Source organism: Eleutherodactylus coqui, chromosome 1 (genome assembly GCF_035609145.1).
Source record: "Eleutherodactylus coqui strain aEleCoq1 chromosome 1, aEleCoq1.hap1, whole genome shotgun sequence".
Lineage (NCBI taxonomy): Eukaryota > Metazoa > Chordata > Amphibia > Anura > Eleutherodactylidae > Eleutherodactylus > Eleutherodactylus coqui.
The window spans coordinates 295,732,202-295,755,519 of NC_089837.1; the positions used below are offsets into that span (position 1 = coordinate 295,732,202).

The 23,318-nt window shown below is 47.5% G+C and overlaps 1 protein-coding gene and 1 non-coding gene across 2 annotated transcripts; both read left to right on the forward strand.

Moving 5' to 3' along the window:
- The first annotated feature begins 1,821 nt into the window (after nucleotides 1-1,821).
- On the forward strand, nucleotides 1,822-19,197 carry PPP1R8 (protein phosphatase 1 regulatory subunit 8). The gene is made up of 7 exons (XM_066573524.1): nucleotides 1,822-1,900; nucleotides 2,090-2,150; nucleotides 8,923-9,076; nucleotides 9,194-9,411; nucleotides 17,813-17,957; nucleotides 18,243-18,307; nucleotides 18,395-19,197. Exons 1-7 carry the CDS (start codon nucleotides 1,851-1,853, stop codon nucleotides 18,734-18,736), a joined length of 1,035 nt encoding a protein of 344 aa, XP_066429621.1. The 5' UTR covers nucleotides 1,822-1,850; the 3' UTR covers nucleotides 18,737-19,197.
- On the forward strand, nucleotides 7,759-7,908 carry LOC136594659 (small Cajal body-specific RNA 1). Its single transcript, XR_010788600.1, has one exon. It is a non-coding gene; the product is annotated as a small Cajal body-specific RNA 1 (non-coding RNA).
- Nucleotides 19,198-23,318: the final 4,121 nt, after the last annotated feature.

Genomic DNA, 23,318 nt, shown 5'->3' on the forward strand with positions numbered 1-23,318 from the left:
GCATGTCCTATCTTTTCTCGCAGCACGGACCTTAGATACGAGCTTTGTAGTCGCATGTCCTATCTTTTCTCGCAGCACGGACCTTAGATACGAGCTTTGTAGTCGCATGTCCTATCTTTGATTGGTGTGTGCTTTTTGCGCTTCTAAAATTCCTTCATCTGAACAGTTCTATAGGAAAGCATTGGTTCCATTGCACGGGATCTTTTCATGCCCCTATAATGCGCTAAAGGCAGGCTCGTGTAAAAGAGACCTGGAAGGCCATCAGTGGTAGATTGTCAGGAGTCTGGTGCTCAGGATCCCCACTGACCAGCAATTCATCAAGCTAAAGTGCTCCTGCACTGAGCCGAAGTGAAGCGAGATACTAAATTTGGACAAAATCTGGAAAAGTAGAGATATCGGTATAGCAACTAAATGCAGGACAGTGCAAACCAGCGTCTGCCCCATAGCCATGTATGGATGTGAAAGCTGGACTGCGAAAAAAAGCTGATAGGAGGAGGATTTCTGCGTTTGAGCTGTGGTGCTGGGGAAAGCTGCTCTGTATACCCTGGGCGGCCAGAGTAACAAACAGAGAAGTGCTGAATCATATAAGACCTGATAGATCACTGGGGGCCAAGCTGACCGGACTCAGACTCAGGGATTCTGGCCATGTAATGTGAGCAGAGTCACCAGAAAAATCGATAATGCGGACAGATCAGTGGTAAAAGAAGACGCGGCCGCAAAAGACACGGTGGCTGATAAGGCAGTGTAAATGATTGCCTGCAAATGACTGCATATCACATGGGCGTACAGCGCACATGTAATACGTGGTAATTAGAGATGAGCAAACCTACTCGTTTTGAGTAATTACTCGATCGAGCACCGCGATTTTCGAGTACTTCCGTACTCAGGTGAAAAGATTCGGGGGGCGGTGTGGCAGAGCGGGGGGTAGCAGCGGGGAATAGGGGCGAGCCCTCCCTCTCCCCCACACTCCCCGCTGCAACTCCCCACTCACCCACGGCGCCCCCGAATCTTTTCGCCCGAGTACGGAAGTACTCGGAAATCGAGGCGAAAAAGGGGCATGGCCGAGTACGCTCGCTCATCTCTAGTGGTAATCATTCGCCTGTGTGAGGCTGGTGAACCACTGATTGTTAGGGGTCCCAGGCAGTGGATTCGAACCGATCTACTATTGATAGCCATTGATCGTCTATAACTGGCTAACCCCTATACACCTATGGATGCCTTCACACAGGCTGTTCATGTTGCAGAAAATCAGCAGCATTTACAGCACAAGCTATGCGGTGGCGAATTAAAAAGTCTTGGCCACATAGAGCAGAATTAAATGCCATGTGACCTCCTCAGCGTATATGAAATCTGGGGCACATTCTAGATCTGCAGGTCAATGTTTAATGCAAAGGTTGAAACGCCTGTCACACCTGCACCATTAGTCACCCTATGTGTAGTCTGATGGACCACCAGAGAGATTCTTATGGCATCCGCCACACAGCTATACTTTATTATCTACTTTTTTCCTTAACTAGGAGGTGCAGTGTGCGCCATTCTCCTGTAGAGGGAGCCACTGCCCGCGACACACTTCAATCCGGGGCTATGCATTACACGAGTCACTATATGCTACACCTCGGTATATGCTGGAGCCCCGTATCACAGCAGTAACAGCGCCTACAGCATGTCACACCTGCCTGCGTATACCAGTCCTTGAAACACGCAGGACAGACCGGAAGTGCACGCGGTTGGCTGGCAACGTGCCGTTGGTTGGCAGGGAATTGGAGCAGAACACGCATGCGCAGACGTAAGAACGGATGTAGTGTTTGTATTAACCCAGAATTGTACCAGGGGGCGGAGCGGGAGCAAAGATGGCGGCGAATCCGAACTCTAACAAACCCTTATTTGAGTGTCCGAGCTGGTGAGATGGGGCTTTACACAGACGGCTTGTTGTCAGCCGTGCAAGTTGTAGTAGTGCATGGCACAGGGGCGCAGGGCTACCTGGCAGCGGCGGGCATGAGGTCCGGGGAGGTGTGGTCTGGAGTTGGAGCCATGTTGTATACTGTAGGGGAAGCTGCAGGAATAATGTTGTGTGCTCCTCTCTCTGCAGGGCAGGAAAACCTCCTCCAGGACTCCATCTGGACGTGGTTAAAGGTGATAAGCTGATAGAGGTAAGCGTGCGGGTGATCTGCCCGTGGGGCAGAGGCTGTTAGTCACATGAGCCGCAGTGTAGGGATCGATGCTTGTCAATATCAGCCTTCGTCCCCATATTACTCCCTATGTGTACTCGCGCAGCCGCCCAGCAAGGACGTCTATGTTCACGGAAACAAGCCGATCTCGTTGTCTGATCATTGGAACATTTACATCGCCTGCTGATTGGGCAAACGTAGCGCCCCACTATGCAAGCGCGCCAAATCTCTGTCATCTTATTGGGGTGTCCGACAGCACCTTTCTGCATTGAGTGCATGCGTGCGCACCCGAGGGTACAGGGGTAAGGCCTTACTTCCAGCTGTGTATGCGTAAAACGCTGCCTGAGCCGGCTGACGCCGTGTATGGCAGCGATTGTGCGCTGCACGTGGCGGCGTAGCTCACGCACGCTGTCAGGCGCATTGTAACTCGCTTCATTCGTTTTTTTTTTTTACTTGCAAATTCCTCCTCTCCCTTCTAGTAGCATCACATGTGCAGTGTATTGTGTATGTACAGAGGTGAATACACCACCCATAGAGAATAGGTCTGTACGTGTGTAATACGCAGTAAAATAGAACATGCTACGCTCTTTATTCACGTGTTACACACAATCTATATACATAAGTGAAAATAAGTGTATGAGCCCGAAGGAGACGGTGAGTGACAGCGCTGTCATTCTAAGGTATGTTTAGTGACAGCGATCTAATAAGTATAAAAGGGGTTTGCCATGGGATCATCAGTAGTCGGTCAGCTCCGGGTCTAAATCGATCAGCTGATTCTCCGTCCCTCTATCAGTGCAGCGCGGCCAGGCGCCCGCATCGGTGATCAGATGTGTAATAGTAGGCTTCACTCCCATTGACTCCAATGCCTTCTATTACACTTCCGGCTCTGATCACCGATGTAGGCGTCCAGCTCTGCTGCGCTGATAACAAACCGGAGAATCGTCCGACAGGCGGCCACCGCTAATCAACTATGGATGACCCATCCTAAGGAGAGCAATGTAGATAGAAGAGCAGCACCAGCGCCTCACATCGGACTGCTGGATAGTTAGTCTTCCACATATCCATATAAACTACAATTCCAGAAGAAATAGCGCAGAACGTCATCATACAAAACTGTGCAGGTTTATGTTAAGCTAAGTATATGTTTGGCTTAGATTAAACCTGCGTATGTTCCTATGATGACGTTGTACATGGGTTCTTTCTGGTAGTAATCTGAGGATGGATCAGCAGTAGGAAATGGCCAGAATACCCCTTTAATACACATTTCAGACCACAAAATAAGAGTTCCCTGTGTTCCTTTTGTCCAGTAGACCAGGGACTGGCTTAGGGAAACATAACTAAGGTCAGGCTCACACGGCTGTAAGCGGGAACCGCTGCGGGACTGCAGTGACCCTGCATATGGCGGCAAAATTGTACTGAGCATAACCACACACACACAAGTGGTCATACACAGTAACCTGTTTTTTTTTCTTAATATTTCCAACATCTTCACTTAACGATGACGCGTATACCCGCAGCCCATACGCAATATAATTGTGTACAGGCTGTGGATATACACGACCATAGAGAACAGTGGGCTATTTTCCGATCCTGGATTACACAATTCCAACACACTAATGTGATTGTAACTGCAGAAGCAAATGCGATTGACTCTAGCGCATATCACCCAGGCAGACAGCCCGCAGAATCCACAATTCAAATTCTGTTGTGTGAGACCGACCCAAGGCTGACCATAAACACTAGATTACTATATGTGGATGCTGCTGTAGACGGCAGGATCTCCTGTATACGGGGGCCTCCTCACTGCTCTCAGACAGCTTATGCTAGGGAAAACCGGATCAATTGTGTTGGGGCTTCGCAATGCCAGCAGATAAGCCATTGCCCGCAGTGCCAGGCAGTGAGTTGTCTCCATCTGTGCACTGCAACGAACATACACACTTGGCCAAGCAGAGCTTGTATAGCTGAAAGCTATGTTTTATTTATATATATATATATATATCCTCATGCGGCAGGAACTGATCAGTCGATAATCATGCCACTGTAGATATAAAGAACATTGTGGTAAGGAAATTGGGAGCATTAGAGGGCAGATAAACTGAGAAGAGGCATGGGTAAGCAGGCTAGGGTGTTAGTGGATCACCCACCTTGGTCAAATATCAGACATTATACAATGCATGAGCCATCCACCAAGTATCTACCTTTAAACATCCTTATACTTAGAGTACCTGTACTTTCAGAAAAATCTTGACATGTCATAGAGATATGTCAAAAGTATTGTTCAGTGGGGGTCCTGCTGCTGGGACCCCAGCTGATGGGTAGAATGAGGGGGCTGCAGCACTCACCCAGGTATTGTTCTCCCTTAGCTACGTTCACTTATTTTTGCCTGCTTCCTGCAGTTAAAGATGGCCTCATAAAGGTGTATAGAAGCTTCCATATACCTCCTATGAGGTCAACCTTTAATAAGGCTATGTGTATATTCATTCTAAGAATACCTGAAGTTATATTCAGATGCAAAGTGTTTAGATTCTATTAGTGATCCATGTGCTTAGTGAGCCATTTACACCAGACAATTATCACTCAAATCTATTCAAACGAACGAATGTGAGCGATAATCATGCAGTGTAAATGCAAAAAAAATCACTCGCTGTTCACTGACTTTTAGTTGGTATAAAAACCATTGCTGGATCGCAGGATTACCCTTCAGTGTAAACTCCCCACTCAGCGCTTCATCCAGCGGTGAGGTCTTTCAGTGTAAACGCTTACAATCTTAGCGGTGTCGTTGGCGCTCGTGCAGTCGTTTACCCCGCCTCCGTTCTGTGTAAAAGGGCCATTATACAAAGTGCTGACATTCTGCAAACTCAGTTGCTTAGACTTTAAAATAATCTGTGACTGTTCATCTCTGGGGTGTCCATACACCAACATGGATCCACAGCATAATGATCACACCTTCTATGGGGACTTACAGTCCTGATGACTAAATGGATACTGTGAAATTGCCTTTTTCTTTGTGATGCAATCCAGCTGTATTATCCTTATGATCTCCATAATCTGTCATCAGGGGGTAGTTGGGAGGCCTAAATTTGTAGCTTCAGCCAATTTATATCTTGTGTATGGTTCTTTCTACTTCCCTCTTGTCTTATGTATTTTATTCTAGTGATTTTATTCAATAATACTAACTTTTCTTGGCTGTGTCATTCGGTTACATAGTGAAGACCTTGGGTATAGCTCCTGCCACTAGGTGGCTGCAACTAAGCAGAGGAAGAGTTGACTCCTCCTACCAGCTTTACTCCTCTGGCAGTCACTCTGCTAAATCGGTTTTAGCTTGGTGTCCATAGGATGCAGACCTACCTGGACTGTTTGGGTTCACAGGATGACAGAATCCCCCCTACTACCTTACTAAGGAGGGACATCGGGATTATCACTGACTTCCCTACTGAAGACAAGGTTGCACCGAGAAGCCCCAGCAAAGATCCTTTCGCTTGAATCCCTCGACTCGCGCCCCTCCTTTTCTTGGCCTATTCTTCCACACGGTTCAGATGAAGGTACAACTTGCAAGAGATAAGCTTGTACTTCTCCAGTAACGCATCTTCTTCTGTGGTCACGAGCTCCATCTGCTACAGCCTGTGGGCGCTAGGGCTCATGGTAGCCATATTCAAGTCAGTCCTGCATGTGCAATTCCACACTCGCCCACTACAACGAAGCCAGCTGGAACTGATCATGTTAGTCTTTGGATCGGCCCTTGATCCTTTCTCAATCTGTCCGCCATTCTCTCCTTTGGTAGCTAATGATGCTCAACCTCTGTCAGGGGAGGTCCTTCCTTCCCCTTCTCTGGAAGATGACCACGGATGCCAGTCTCTTATTCTGGGGAAGTTTCTTTAGCAACCTGACAGTGCAGGGGACAGCGGACGACCTCTAAATCGTCTATCCATATCAACGTACTGAAACTCGTAGCTATTTGCCTGTCTCTTAACACACTGATCACAGACTATTTTTGGTCATCCGATCCAACGTGACACAATGCGTACATAAAACATCAGGGCTGTATAAGAAGCGCAGCTGTGATGAGGGAGGCAGACGAAATTCTCTGGTGAGCGAAGGCCCACGTTCCAACCATCTCGGTCATTGACATTCCAGGAGTGGAAAATTGGATGGTGGACTTCCTCAGCAGGGAAACTGTATTCCCAGTAGAGTGGGCACCACACTCTCCTGGGGCGTACTGGTCATGGATCTGATGGCATCCAAGCTCAACAGGCAGCTACCACTCTGTCGCAGACTCTCGACCCTCCGCTGTTGCGGTAGGCTCCTTAGTTAACCCATGGAACCACTTATCCTTCCAGTACAACTTTCTACCGATGCCTCTGATCCCACAGCTCCTCAATAAAGCCAAAATAGAGGGCACACCAATGATTCCCATAATGCCAGACTGGCTACATTGTTCTTGGTACGCCGATTTTGTGTCCCTACTGGTTGAAACGCCCTGGCCACTGCCACTCAGACAGAATCTGCTGCACTAGGGCCCAGCTCCTCACCCAAACTTGCATACATTATATTTGATGGTGTGTCTGTTGAATCCACAGCTTTGAAAGGTTTCCTGGCCCAGACTATGCTCAGGGCCAGAAAACCTTCCTCACGCATCACGCATCTACAATAGGGTGTGGAGGGCTTACTTGGAATGACGCAGGCATCAGCATCTCCAACCCATGCATATGTGAATCTTTTGCTCCAATTAGGCATGGATGTGGCCTTGAGTTCCAGATCCTTAAAGGGTCAAATCTCTGCACTATTGGCCCTTTTCAATCCCCCCTCCCGGCTTCTAAATCAGTGGTGCGTAGTATTTTACTTTACCCCAGGAAATGGCAAATTCTGCCCTTCCTCACTATCTCCTGACAGCACCTTTGAACCTCAATTTGGTCTTAGATGCATTACCATTTGTCTGCTTTCAGCCAATATGTCACATTGCCCTCTGTCTATCTTGGAAGATCGCCTTCCTGGTAACCATCACTGTGATCTGCTGTGTGTCTGAGCTTACCAAGTCAAGCAGATCTCCTTTTCTGGTACTTCATCAGGACAAAGTTTTACAGGGTGCATTTTCTGATGCTGCTCTTAATCATAGGTTGTACAGGCAGCAATACCCTGATTGCTTCATAAGGATTTTTTGATCCACCCCTAGGGACTGCTTTTGAATGTCCCAGTATCATAGTCGAGGAAAGTTTTTTTTTTTTTGGTTACTCACTGTAAAATCCTTTCTTTTGATGTTCATTGTGGAACACGGCAGCCACCCATTGCTCGAGGGAACTAGCTGTGTTTTTTTCATTTTTTTTTTTGATCTGACATTCCCCTTCACTTCCTCATTTAGTTGTTTGTTGTTTTTGAGTTATATATTTAGTTAGCCTTTAGCTGAGTGATGGCAGGGGGGGGGGGGGGGGTAGAGCTGTTAGGAGGAGCCAACTCTTTGCTTAGTGTCTGCCTCCTAGTGGTAGGGGCTATACCCAAGGTCTTCATTGTGTTCTAATGAACATTCGAGAAAATGATTTTGCGGTGAGTAACAAAGAACTCTGTTTTTGGCAGTAAGTGAGTGATAGTTTTTGCTGCGCACTTGATACTAACCTAGATATCTGCTCTGGTTCATCTCCAGGGTACATCCGTGATATCTGGGTCCTAGAAGTGCTATAGTAACTTCCGTAAGCATTTAAGCTCAGTGTGTGAAGTGACACTCTGGGTTATAACTTATTGTACAGATATTATTTTATTCTAGATTGTGGTGCTCATTCCAGAGATAAAAGGGTCAATCATCCTTTAAACATTAAAGGGCTGTTCTCAAGATGGGCTTTCAATATCTGTTGGTGGGGTCCGCTGCTCGGGATCCTTGCCTTATGGCCGATTTAAAGGGTTGCTGTGGTCATATGAGCACTGCACCCTCTTCAGTGTTCATATCATAGTGCGAACCTGTTTGTACGAAGCATGCCATAATTGTAGCGGCTCTTCTGAGCGTTACAAGTTTGTCTCATTCACTTCAATAAGACAAGCCTGTAGTACTCAGAATGGCTGCCATAAATAATAAAGCGCTCTATTTTTAAAAGCAGGTTTGTGGTCTGATGTAAGCATTGAAGAGACTGCAGCGCTCATACAAGCCCCCTCAATCAGCTGATCATAGGGATCCCAAGTGGTGGACCCCCATCCATCAGATATTGGCCTATTCGAAGACTAGGCCTTCAATTTTTAAAGGCTGAATAACTCAATTAAATATATGGTATGGCAATTTATCAAGGTACTTGGACTGTTCTGATGTCTAAAGGCCCATTTACACGGAGCGATGATCGCTCAAACGACAGTTTGAGTGACAGCTTTGAGCAATCGTTTTGCATTACTTTTTAAGTAGCTACTCCGCTACTTAAGAGCAATTAAGTGTGCAAATGAAGCCTTAGCTGAATGCAGTCAATAGCCCAAGGGCACTTTATCTGCTTTCAGTTCCTTTGTTCTCCAGCGGAAAGCAATGCTATTGGCACTACCAGTGGAGAACTGCTGATAAGGCTGAGCGACGATTTTTAGGTTGTCCTGAATTTAACGATCAACTAGCAGTGCACAATGGCCGCGTGTTTAGATGCAACGATTATCGCTCAAACGATCGCTTTTTAGTGATTTTTAAGCGATCTTCGCTCTGTGTAAATGGGCCTTTAGTTGCAAAGTTTTCTGCATGCTTTTTTTTGTGTTTTGACGCAGTTCTGGACACTTTCATTTTTCAAACTTCCTGCAGAAACTTATTATTGATGAAAAGAAATACTACTTGTTTGGGAGGAACCCAGATTTGTGTGACTTCACAATCGACCATCAGTCATGTTCCAGAGTCCATTCAGCACTAGTCTACCACAAGCATTTGAAGCGAGTCTTTCTCATAGATCTCAACAGCAGTAAGTCCATACTCAATGAGCTTCTATTTGGAATATATTGCCTATTTAGATATAATGAATTTTGATCTTATATGTGCCCTTTTTATGACTTTTGTATCCACATTTTATTTTCCCCAGCCCATGGGACTTTCCTTGGCCATATCCGATTAGAACCGCACAAGCCTCAACAGATCCCCATTGACTCCACTGTTTCGTTTGGTGCGTCAACACGAATGTACACACTTCGAGAGAAACCTCAAACCCTTCCATCAGCTTTAAAAGGAGATGATAAAATTGGAGACGATGATGAGCTGAAAGGTCTTTTGGGTCTTCCTGAGGAGGAGACAGAACTAGATGTGAGTTATTTTTATCAGACCTAATACTGTTGCTAATAAGCGTTATTTTGGGTGTTTTTAGATCTATATTCAAGTTTGGCTGCTGTTTCAAAGTGTTACATCACTAGCTTTTTTACTATTACGTCAAGGTGCAGGAAGGAGTATGTCCAAGGACCTGAGGTAGTTGGTTGTGCCTGTATCGCACTGTATAGTGACTAGGGGCGGTTGATTACAGCTAGCAGGTATTGCAATCACTAGAACAGGGAGCATGTTATCAGGCATACTACAGAGGGGTTTGGTTTAGGGGATATGGTATGTCTCCCTGAAGAGGTGCGTTTTTAGAGCGCGCCTAAAATTCTGTGTCAGTGATTGCCCGGATAGTTTGGGGTAGCGTGTCCCAGAGGACTGGTGCTGCTCTGGAGAAGTCTTGGAGGCGGGAATGAGAAGTTCAAATTAAAAGGGCGCTCAGTCTGATTTCGTTAGCAGAGCAGAGGGCCTGGGCTGGGTGGTGGATTGAGATGAGGGAGGCAATGTAGGGGGGCGCTGTGCTGTGGAGCGCTTTATGGGTAAAGGTGGTGAGTTCAAATTGAATTCCATATTTGATGGGCAGCCAGTGCAGTGACCGGCACAGAAGTGATCCTATTACTCTATTTTAATCGCTCATATCATTGTTAGAATTGCAGGTATAAAGTTTCATTTGATTCTGATAACTCCTTCCTGGAACTTGTTTTTTTTTGTTTTGTACACTTTACAGTGTATAAGCAATTGCACTATAAAGTCCATTTAGTGAGACTAAAAAGAAAAGAACTTAAAATCTACATTTTTTTTTTCTTAGTTGCAGTTTTCATAGTAGAAAATACAATCCTTTTTCTTTTCATTAAAAAATCCCAGAGAAGAATAAGGCCGCCTGCAGATTTCCCGTGGAATTCCCGCCCCTGGAAGCTGCCATAGGATTGCGTTAACAAACGCAATCCTATGCAGACGGCCGCGATTTGGGCGCAGGAAATCTCGCGCGGCAAACAAATCGCGGCATGCTCTATTTCTGTGCGGGGCTCCGCGACCCCGCACAGAAACGTCACTCGCCGGCCCCGCTCTGCGCATGCTCCGGCAGCCGGCACATGAAAGAGCCGCGGGAGCAGGTGAGTGACACGCTGCTCTCTGCAGACGCTCGGGTCAGGTCCCGCTGCGAGAATTCTCACAGCCGGATCCGACCCGGCCGTCTACAGGCGGCCTAAAGGGTCAGATCCATAGCAAGGATGATAAATGTTATTTCTGAACTACTATGTGGTATGGGTATCGGGTATCTGTCTTGGGCTTCATTCACGTGGGCAAGCGCGATATTGGGCCAAGAAATTGCCGGATACCACTCTTGCCAAAGTGTGTTTTTCACACTGATGTAAGACCTTTTTTATTCAAAAAAGCTTCTGTGTAATTGCGATCCTCAGGCGCGTGTTTCATGTATGAGAGACTCGCAAGTGTTTCCCACCCTATCATGGCAATGGGTGATGAGGTGCATTAAAAAGTATTGGAACGCTGTCTGCTCTATTTTAGTGTGTTTTAACGCTAGTCTGCAAAACCCCATTAAAATCAATGCAGGCGTTGTATAGTGTTTAGCGCTGTGGTAAACGCTGAAGAAAGCGTTGTGTGTGACAGTGGCCTTAAGAGGTTAAAGAAAATGTTGGGGTGGCTTCACTTCTGCATTGAAATCTCTGTCCAGAGGTTTCCTCGCAAATTCAGCTGAAAATACTAAAAGCACTTTTTCTTCCATCCAAAAGCCGGGCATCTGGGCAGAAAGCGCGTGGACCACATTCTAGTCCATGTGCTCTGTCCGGGCCTATTCAATTCTGTCCAGGAACTGAAAAGTTCAGCCACAGGGATTCCCCTTTCCTGCTCTCCGAACGGAACAGGAAAGTAGAATTCCCAGAAAAGATGTGAAAGCACCCTTACTAGAGATGAGCGAACGTACTCGTCCGAGCTTTATGCTCGTTCGAGTATTAGCGTGTTCGAGATGCTCGTTACTCGTGACGAGTACCACGCGATGTTCGGGTTACTTTCACTTTCATCTCTGAGACGTTAGCGCGCTTTTCTGGCCAATAGAAAGACATGGAAGGCATTACAACTTCCCCCTGCGACGTTCAAGCCCTATACCACCCCCCTGCAGTGAGTGGCTGGCGAGATCAGGTGTCACCCGAGTATAAAAATCGGCCCCTCCCGCGGCTCGCCACAGATGCATTCTGACAGAGATCAGGGACAGTGCTGCTGATGCCGGAGCTGCTATAGGGAGAGTGTTAGGAGTGATTTTAGGCTTCAAGAACCCCAACGGTCATTCTTAGGGCCACATCTAACCGTGTGCAGTACTGTGGAGGCTGCTTTTTGCAGTGTTGCACATTTTTTTTTTTTGGTATATCGGCCGTGCAGAGCATTGCGCCCTGCAGTGTAATACTCCAGGGCCAGAAGCGCTTAGGCAGGGACAGAAGACATATTGATTGAATATAGGCAGTGGGCCTTTGCAAAAAAATTTGGGGAAAAAAATCTATTTGGCCTGCCTGTGACTGTCCTCAGTGTTCTCGGTCTGTCTGTGCTGGGTGTAGTAGTTCTCCAAATTCATACGCAGCCAGCTAAGTGTTACAGCAGGCTTGCGCAAAATTATTTCCTGGCGTTCCGCAAGCGAAGTCAGCCTCCAACCACAGGCCAATAAGCGGCACATTTAATTACAGCGTTCTGTTTCTGCACTACTGGTAATACACCATGCTGAGGGGTAGGGGTGGGCCTAGAGGACGTGGACGCGGGCGAGGACGCGGAGGCCCAAGTCAGGGTGTGGGCACAGGCGGAGCCAGTGCGGTGGCCAGGGGTAGAGGCAGGGCCAGACCGAATAATCCACCAACTGTTTCCCAAAGCGCCCCCTCGCGCCATGCCACCCTGCAGAGGTCAAGGTGCTCTACGGTGTGGCAGTTTTTCACAGAGACGCCTGACGACCGACGAACAGTGGTGTGCAACCTTTGTCGCGCCAAGATCAGCTGGGGAGGCACCACCACCAGCATGCGCAGGCATATGATGGCCAAGCACCCCACAAGGTGGGACGAAGGCCGTTCACCGCCTCCGGTTTGCACCACTGCCTCTCCCCCTGTGCCCCAACCTGCCACTGAGATCCAACCCCCCTCTGAGGACACAGGCACTACCGTCTCCTGGCCTGCACCCACACCCTCACCTCCGCTGTCCTCGGCCCCATCCAGCAATGTCTCTCAGCGCAGCGTCCAGACGTCGCCAGCGCCACTGTTTGAGCGCAAGTACGCCGCCACGCACCCGCACGCTCAAGCGTTAAACGTGCACATTGCCAAATTGATCAGCCTGGAGATGCTGCCGTATAGGCTTGTGGAAACGAAGGCTTTCAAAAGCATGATGGCGGCGGCCCCGAGCTACTTGGTTCCCAGTCGCCACTACTTTTCCCGATGTGCCGTCCCAGCCCTGCACGACCACGTCTCCCGCAACATTGTACGCGCCCTCACCAACGCGGTTACTGCCAAGGTCCACTTAACAACAGACACGTGGACAAGCACAGGCGGGCAGGGCCACTATATCTCTCTGACGGCACATTGGGTGAATTTAGTGGAGGCTGGGACAGAGTCAGAGCCTGGGACCGCTCACGTCCTACCCACCCCCCGAATTGCGTGCCCCAGCTCGGTGGTGGTATCTGCGGCGGTGTATGCTTCCTCCACTAAACCACCCTCCTCCTCCTCCTCCTACGCAACCTCTGTCTCGCAATCAAGATGTGTCAGCAGCAGCACGTCGCCAGCAGTCGGTGTCGCGCGGCATGGCAGCACAGCGGTGGGCAAGCGTCAGCAGGCCGTTGCTGAAACTACTCAGCTTAGGAGAGAAGAGTCAGATGGCCCACGAACTGCTGCAGGGTCTGACAGAGCAGACCGAGCGCTGGCTTGCGCCGCTGAGCCTCCAACCGGGCATGGTCGTGTGTGACAACGGCCGTAACCTGGTGGCGGCTCTGCAGCTCGGCAGCCTCACGCACGTGCCATGCCTGGCCCATGTCTTTAATTTGGTGGTTCAGCGCTTTCTGAAAAGCTACCCACACTTGTCATACCTGCTCAGAAAGGTGCGCCGGGTCAGCGCACATTTCCTCAACTCCAAGACGGACGCTGCCACCCTGCGGACCCTGCAACATCGGTTTCATCTGCCAGTGCACCGACTGCTGTGCGACGTGCCCACACAGTGGAACTCTACGCTCCACATGTTGGCCAGGCTCTATGAGCAGCGTAGAGCTATTGCGGAATACCAACTGCAACATGGGCGGCGTAGTGGGAGTCAGCCTCCTCAATTATTTACAGAAGAGTGGGCCTGGTTGGCAGCCATCTACCAGGTCCTTGGAAACTTTGAGGAGTCTACCCAGATGCTGAGCGCGGATGCTGCAATCATTAGCGTCACCATTCCTCTGCTATGCCTCTTGAGAAGTTCCCTGCAAAGCATAAAGGCAGACGCTTTGCACTCGGAAATGGAGGCGGGGGAAGACAGTATGTCGCTGGATAGTCAAAGCACCCTCATGTCTATATCTCAGCGCGTTAAGGAGGAGGGGGAGGAGCATGAGGAGGAGGGGGAAGAGACAGCTTGGCCCACTGCTGAGGGTACACATGCTGCTTGCTTGTCATCCTTTCAACGTGTATGGCCAGAGGAGGAGGAGGAGGATCCTGAAAGTGATCTTCCGAGTGAGGACAGCCATGTGTTGCGTACAGGTACCCTGGCACACATGGCTGACTTCATGTTAGGATGCCTTTCTCGTGACCCTTGCGTTACACGCATTCTGGCCACTACGGATTACTGGGTGTACACACTGCTCGACCCACGGTATAAGGAGAACCTTTCCACTCTCATTCCCGAAGAGGAAAGGGGTTCGAGAATGATGCTATACCACAGGGCGCTGGTTGACAAACTGATGGTAAACTTCCCATCCGACAGCGCTAGTGGCCGAAGGCGCATTTCCGAGGGCCAGGTAGCAGGGGAGGCGCAGAGATCAGGCAGCATGTACAGCGCAGGCAGGGGACCATTCTCCAAGGCCTTTGCCAGCTTTCTGGCTCCCCAGCAAGACTGTGTCACCGGTCCCCAGTCAAGGCTGAGTTGGCGGGAGCACTGTAAGAAGATGGTGAGGGAGTACGCAGCAGATCGCACGACCGTCCTCCGTGACGCCTCTGCCCCTACAACTACTGGGTGTCGAAGCTGGACACGTGGCCTGAACTCGCGCTGTATGCCCTGGAGGTGCTTGCTTGTCCTGCGGCTAGTGTCTTGTCAGAGAGGGTGTTTAGTGCGGCTGGGGGAATCATCACAGATAAGCGTACCCGCCTGTCAACCGACAGTGCCGACAGGCTTACACTCATCAAGATGAACAAAGCATGGATTTCCCCAGACTTCTCTTCTCCACCAGCGAACAGCAGCGATACCTAAACAATACGTAGGCTGCACCCGCGGATGGAAGCATCGGTCTCTATCACCATCAAAAACGGGGACCTTTTAGCTTCATCAATCTGTGTATTATATTCATCCTCCTCCTCCTGCTCCTCCTCCTGAAACCTCACATAATCACGCCGAACGGGCAATTTTTCTTAGGCCCACAAGGCTCAGTCATATAATTTTTGTAAACAATTTTTATACGTTTCAATGCTCATTAAAGCGTTGAAACTTTCACCTCAACCAATTTTTATTTTAACTGGGCTGCCTCCAGGCCTAGTTACCAATTAAGCCACATTAACCAAAGCGATTAATGGGTTTCACCTGCCCTCTTGGTTGGCCAGGGCCAATTTTTCTGACGTACATTAGTACTGTTGGTACACCAATTTTTGGGGGCCCTCGCCTACAGTGTAATCAAATGAATTTTTAGCCCACCTGCATTACAGCTGACGTTACATCAGCTGTGATGGGCAATGCAATGGAATGTATTTATGTACCGCCGGTGGGTTCCAGAGAGCCACCCATGCTGTGGGTCCACAGGGAGTTGTAACTGCATGTGTCCACTTCTAAAGAACCCCAGTCTGACTGGGGCATGCAGTGTGGGCCGAAGCCCACCTGCATTAAACATGACATTACCTCAGCTGTGATGGGCAATGCAATGGGATATATTTATGTACCGCCGGTGGCTTCCAGGCACCCACCCATGCTGTCGGTCCACAGGGACTTCACAATAGGGAGTTGTACCTGCCTGTGTCTATGAATTAAAAACCCCGGTCAGGTTGGGGCATGCAGTGTGGGCCGAAGCCCACCTGTATTTAATCTGACGTTAGCTCTGCTGTCCAGGGCACTGCAATGGGATACATTTATGTACAGCCGGTGGGTTCCAGGGAGCCACCCATGCTGTGGGTGCACACGGAATTCCCATTGCGGAGTTGTACCTGCCTGTGACTATTTATAAAAAAAACCGCGGTCTGACTGGGGCATGCAGACACCTTGACAGAATGAATAGTGTGTGGCACATAGGTTCCCAATTGCTATGCCCACGTGTGCAGCTCCAGATAGAGGTGGCACAGGATTGGATTTCTCATTGCTTCTGTACAGCATTGTGGACTATCGCCCCGCCCCTTTTAAAGAGGGTCGCTGCCTAGCCGTGCCAACCCTCTGCAGTGTGTGCCTGCTTTTCCTCTGGCAGATGCACTTATAAATAGACATGAGGGTGGCGTGGCATGAGGGCAGCTGAAGGCTGGGCAGGGACAGTTTGTGTGCTGTGGACACTGGGTCGTGCGGGGGGGGGGGGGTTGGGCAGCATGTAACCCAGGAGAAGTGGCAGCGGAGTGTCATGCAGGCAGTGATTGTGCTTTGTTGGAGGTAGTGTGGTGCTTAGCAAAGGTATGCATTGCTAATGAGGGCTTTTCAGAAGTAAAAGTTGTTGGGAGGGGGGGGGGGGCACTCTTGCCGCTATTGTGGCTTAATAGTGGGACCTGGGAACTTGAGATGCAGCCCAACATGTAGCCCCTCGCCTGCCCTATCCGTTGCTGTGTCGTTCCCATCACTTTCTTGAATTGCCCAGATTTTCACAAATGGAAACCTTAGCGAGCATCGGCGATATACAAAAATGCTCGGGTCGCCCATTGACTTCAATGGGGTTCGTTACTCGAAACGAACCCTCGAGCATCGCGAAAAGTTCGTCTCGAGTAACGAGCACCCGAGCATTTTGGTGCTCGCTCATCTCTAACCCTTACCCAATTTTGTTTTTAATTACTATATATGTATGTATATGTATTTTTAGTTTCAAATTACATTGTAACAAATTCCACATTTCCCAACATTGCCAGCAGAGGGCGCCAATATAAAACAAACACAAAAATGGTCAAGCCAAGCAACCTGTAAAATGGCTGCTGAAAATTTGGCCTGGCCTCTTCCCTTCTGTTGACCTCCCCTTGTGCTTGTGGGTATTTGCTTACCACTGAGCAGCGCCTTCTTGATGGTATCTGCACTGCAGTAAAGTCTTTATGTGAGACACAGATGAATGCAGCTGCGGCACCTTTGCGTGATATCTGAGCTCTAGTGTTATGGTGCCTAATAGAGATGAGCGAGCATGGTCGGATAAGTCAGTTACTCGAGCAAGCATCGCTCTTCTTGAGTAACTGCATTCTTGTCCAGGCGTGCTCGGGGTGGGGGGGGGGGGGGGGGAGAGGTCTAAATTGACAACTAGGCATTGTCATTCTTTTTCACAACCCTGTATGGATACACGAGGAGGCCTGACAGTTATGTATTATGAATTCGGAGGTACTCGGTCTGGGATTATTGTCTGACCCCTCCAATGCTCTTAGGGCGCCTGCACAGGAGCAGAAATTCCGCGGTGGGATTTCCTGCGGAATTTCCGCCCCTGGAAGCTGCCAAAGGATTGCCTTAACAAACGCAATCCTATGCAGACGGCTGCGATTTGGCTGTGTGAAATCTTGCGCGGCAAACAAATGGCGGCATACTCTATTTCTGTGCGGGGCTCGCAGCCGGCACATGAAAGAGCCGGGGCCGCGGGAGCAGGTGAGTGACGCGCTGCTCTCTGCAGACGCTCGGGTCGGATCTCGCTGCGAGAATTCTCGCAGCCGGATCCGACCTGGCCGTCTGCAGGCAGCCTTAGGCAGGATATCCAGAGAGCAACCAGACTGAAAAGACCGCAGAGCTAAATTAGTACTTCGACAATTCCAGCTAGGCAGTGGACCATCCATTGCCTATCTGAGCCTGCGTTATTAATTGGATGTTTCTCCCTATATTTAGGAGGAGGGGCTGTTTACTATTAAAGCCGCTAGTTTTAGCACGGTCATTAATCTATTTTACATTGATTGCACGTGAACACATTACAAACAAAGCATATGACTTGGAACAATGCTTTTAAATGTGAAATGTCAATCTATATGAAAAGGTAAAAAAATGTACATTGACGTTAAGACTCAAATGTCTTTATTTGCAGAATCTTACAGAGTTCAATACTGCGCACAACAAGAGAATATCCACACTGACCATAGAAGAGGGCAACCTGGACATCCAGAGGTCTAGAAGAAAGAAGAGGAATTACAGAGTCACCTTTAGTGAAGATGATGAAATTATTAATCCAGGTGAAAAAATGCATGGCAGGCTTTATAGACGTAATACTGCCAGTAAGGTCTTTTCACACCCTGTTCTAAATCGACAACACGTTTTCTTTAAGTTCTGTTGTTATGAAGGAGTAAATAAGATGGATCTGTAGCAACATATAAAGCTAGTAAAGAAAGCAAATTCTGGGTATATTTTACTGAAAACATGCCTTTCACAAATGGTGCCCATACTAAACCCTACCCCACTGTGAAAGTAGTTTGTATATACATGCATGCATATTAAATACATATTTTTTCCGGTAACAGAGGATGTAGACCCTTCAGTTGGTCGCTTCAGGAACATGGTGCAGACGGCTGTAGTTCCAGTGAAAGTACGTAATATTTCTTGGCCGACTTGGTGTCCACTATTCAGATTTCTTGCATCCATTTTAACCTGTTCTGTGTTTCTATTGCTGCAGAAAAAGAAAACCGAAACATCTGGATCTCTTAGCTTAGAAGACTCAGTAGGTCGTCGCGTGCAGAACTTCCCATTCTCTGGAGGATTGTATGGAGGTCTCCCTCCCACTCATGCTGAATCGGGAGCGCAGACAGCTGGTGGTCATGGTACAGCTTTGATGGGTGGCATGCCTTTCCCCAACTTGGCACCAGAAGTGGATATTGCACCAACCACGCCTACAGCTGCCCCTATCACTGCTGCCCCTACTTCATCCAGCTTCACTGCAGATACTGTTAATGAGCCCAAGAAAAAGAAGTATGCAAAGGAAGCATGGCCTGGAAAAAAGCCCACACCCCTTATTTAAAAGACTAATGCAAACTGTTCCATAAGGGCAATGAAAGCAGCGAGGAATCTATTCACATTCTAGAAACTGTGCGGCTTTCAGGCTGGCCACTTGTCTGCTGCATTGTCGGCTAGGAGAAAGAACTGCACCTCCTAGATGAATTTGTTTAATGAACATGTGTTGCTTTCTATAGATGCTCAGTATATCCTGGTAATGAATCTCCTGCACTAGGGAATCCAGGGTACTTTCTACACTGCTAATGAGCACTTTCTCGATCGTGTCCACAATTTTTTGCAACCACCTGGATTCCAAAAAGTAATCTCTGTGAATGGAGGCCAGAGAGCTCACCATTTCATCATGGAAAGAAAGGTCTTCTCTACTGGATAGTAGGCTATACCCCCACATGCATATGTACAGCTATCAGTTTTTGTATATGTTGTAAGTGGTTTTAATCTGTAAAATTAGATATACTTTCAATCTAATTCAGCAATGTTTGTCTCTTATTCCAGTGTCTAAAGAAAATGTTATATTATAACATCACCATCTTGAGGGATTGAGATGTGTAGGAGCTTTATCTGCCACACTGTGGAGAATTGAATAAGTTTATCTTGTAGTGTGACTAGTGGAGGATATCACTGGGTGTACACTGCATCATCATTAGAGATGAGCGAGCATACTCGCTAAGGACAATTACTCGATCGAGCATTGCCCTTAGCGAGTACCTGCCTGCTCGGAAGAAAAGATTCAGGTGCCAGCGCGGGTGAGAGGTGAGCAGGAGGGAGAGAGAGATCTCCCCGCCGCTCCCGACCCGCAACTGGCAGCCGAATCTTTTCTTCCAAGCGGGCAGGTACTCGCTAAGGGCAATGCTCGATCGAGTAATCGATCCGTGAAGAGGTTGCAGAGGGAGGGGAAATACCTGGTCTAGTGGTTTCAGAACCTCCACTTCCATCTCACTTCTAACACCAGATCACTTGGTATGGCACGTCTGTTTCCCATGATGTCATCGCAAGGGGCTGGCCATACCACAACTAGAGGTTCCAACACCACTCGACTGGGTATACCTATTTCGACGACCTCCTTTTTTCTCTTTTTTTTTTTTTTTAAGGGACATTTCACACTAGCGTCTTTGCTTTTCATCTTGCTTTTCGATGGTGGGAGCAGCAAAACTGAAGGGAAATGTTTCTTTTCCTGTCCATAGAATTGCATTGAAAACAGAAGACCTGTTACAATCCATCTCCCAATTTTTCATCTCCACTCCTTTTTGTCGCATTGTAAAAGCATACACTGCCACACTTTTGTTTCCAGTTAAAAAAGAAAAAAAACGGAACAAAAACAGAAAGCATACCTTGTTGGGTTTTTTTAATGATCCGTTTGATGGATCCACCAAAACAGAATGCTGTCTGTTCAGTTCCGTTTTCACCAAAAAATAATAAAGGATCTGCTGAAAAAACTCTAACGTGAACTTGGCCTAATTTCGACATTCTCTCATACATGCTTGCTCACCTTGTAGCCCTAGAAAAAATGGATTGTATTAACATGGTGCATTTTGTTTGTAGCCCAAAATTTACCCAAAATATAGAAGTGTTGTGCTCTATTTTCATTCGCTCAATTGAGACCCTCCAGCTTTCTGGGACTTGTGACAACAAGAATAGCGCGGTCTTCACTCCTGTTCCTGATGAGAATACTGGAACATCTGCTGTACTTCGTTTTAATCAAGTGTCCATCAGGATTTGTAGATACAGTTTCAAAAATTAGTCTGGCATACAGTGGCTATAAAAAGTCTACACACCTGTATTAAACAGCCATGTTTTTGTCATGTTAAATAATCCTACAGAGATTAATCATTTCATCAGTCAGCCCAGACATATGAAGAATACGGGAGATGGTTGTCACATGCACTACACAACCAGTACTTGCCAGAAATTCCTGCAGCTGCTTTAATGTTGCTGTAGGTCTCTTGGCAACCTCATGGACCGATTTTCTTCTAGTCTTTTCATCAATTTTTGAGGGACCTCCAGTTCTTGGTAATATCTCTGTTGTGCCAAATTGAATCCACTTATCAATAATGTCTTCACTGTCCCCCACGGTATATGTAATGCCTTAGAAGGTATCAATCAGGAGAAGGGGACCAAAATATTTCCAACAATCAGACCCCTTTGATGTGTTGGAATCTCTTTGTGGCTTTTGCTGAGAAAGGCAACTATAATGGTTCATTTACAAGCAGCGATTGTCGTTCAAAATGTCTTCAAATGAGTGAAAGTGAGCGATAATCATGACGTGCAAATGCGACGCCATCGTGCGCTATTTGTTCACTTGTTTAAAAATAGTCGCTAGTTTGTTAGGTTTAAACAGCAGTTGTTCAGTTCTTCAACTGGAGGGGAGGGGAGGGGGATTTGCCCAGCTAAACAAAATTACCTATTCAAAAGTCAATCCACATACTGGCAGTAGACAATGGTTTTTCTTCACATTAATTAAAAACCGCCCACTTAGAGATTTTTTTGCATATGTATAATGTGCCCACCAGAGCAAACAATTGTCCACCTTCAGTATCTTCACATATAAACACTACCAAAGGAACCAGCATATGAGGGAAATGATGTGGATTCAAACAATTATCTTTATGTGTAAACACATCATTTGAAACCAAAAAGGCGTTGAGTTCATTCAAATGACAATTGTTGCATGTAAATGGGCCTTAGGGCTCATGTCCACGGGCAAAATGACATTTAAAATCCGCAGCGGATCTCCCGCGCGCGGATCCGCACCCCATAGGGATGCATTGACCACCCGCGGGTACATAAATACCCGCGGATCGTCAATAAAAGTGATTTTAAAAAAAATGGAGCATGAAAAAATCTGGACCATGCTCCATTTTCATGCGGGTCTCCCGCGGGGACGGCTCCCGCGGGCTTCTATTGAAGCCTATGGAAGCCGTCCGGATCCGCGGGAGACCTAAAATAGGAATTTAAAGCATTTACTCACCCGCAGCGGGCCGCGAAGCTCTGCTCTTCCTCACGGCTGCATCTCCCTTGCTTCGGCTCGGCGGATGTGCCCGGCGCATGCGCGCGGCACGTCGACGACGTGCCGGCGATGTGCCGCCGGCGTCAGGAATTCATCCGCCGGCCGAAAATGAAGATCCGGCCGTGAGGAACAGCTGATCTTCGCCGCCCGCTACGGAAAGGTAAATGCTTTTAAATTGCTATTTTCAGCGCTCATGTCCGCGGGGCAGGAGGGACCCGCTGCAGATTCTACATGGAGAATCTGCAGCGGATCTTATTTTCCCCGTGGACATGAGGCCTTAAAGTGTCAGGAAAATCCTACTAGAAGAGATGAACTTTATATGGGATAAATCAGAATCACTGTACATAATGGCAGCAGAGTACTGACTACTATTTACCATGAGTTTAAATTTGATTGGCTAATTCTGAACACAACCACGCCCCCAAATATAAGAGGGTGTTCACACTTATGCAACCACATGATTTTAGTTTTAATTTTCCACCCTAAAAGATTTATCAATGGCATTGTACAGATAATGGCTCACATTGAAGGTGGAGATATATCTGAAATGATTCATCTTTGTCTGATTTTTTTTTTTTTTAACAGGACAATACCTGTCATTTTACCAGTGGGGGTAAAGACCTTTTATATCTGCTGCAGCTATTAGGATTGCATTATGAAGTGAAGTGGTGATTCTGTAGTGAACAGAACCGCTCTCTCCTCCTCCACTACATGCCACAGACAGGGGGTCTACATTTTGATCTGTGTATTCTTTAGGGATCCTTCTACCAAAAATAGGTATAGTCCAGTGTGGGTGATGTGTGTCCAGTTTTACTGCAGCACTACCCAGAAAATGATGCCCATTCAAATCAATGGGTTGTTTGTGTGCTGCAGGACGGCCCCTGACAGGTAACATTCTCTGCTCCAGCTAATAGATGAGGCTCCTGTACCAAGGACACCTCTCTATTAACATAGTATTTCTTAAAAGTCTATGAAAACATGGCAAAAAACTGTACTAAAACTGAGTAACACTTTGGTAAGACTTCTCACTTTTTTTTAACACTTTAAGGGCTTCTTCATACTGGTGATCGCGATATCGTTGCGAGAAAATCACGGCAAAGTCGCAATTTTGCTCATGAGATGTCTGAGCATCAGCGATGCTTTTTCTTGCGAAAACCTCACTGCCGCCTGCGATTCTCTCATAGACAGTAGGTGTTTCAAGTGTTAAAATTGCATCACACAAATATTGCCAGTTCGTGCTCTACGATGCAATAAAAAGGAGGCTCCTTAGGAGATAAATAATGGAAAGGGACTTGTATATTTGTATAGCACCAAATTAACCCACAGCACTTTCAGGTAATTTATTTTTTACCCCCACAGAGCTGGGTACTCATTTTACTGACCTCGGAAGGATGGAAGGCTTCCGAGGTCAGTAAACCTTGAGCCGACTACCTGAACCTTGCGGGAATTGAACTTGCAACCTTCAGGTCGTAAGCGAGAGCTTAAGACTGCATACTACTGCCTTAACTGCATTTTTTAATGTTTTTTTCACACCACATAGCATGCATCGAAACATTGCAAATGGAAATGAAACCATTGAAAA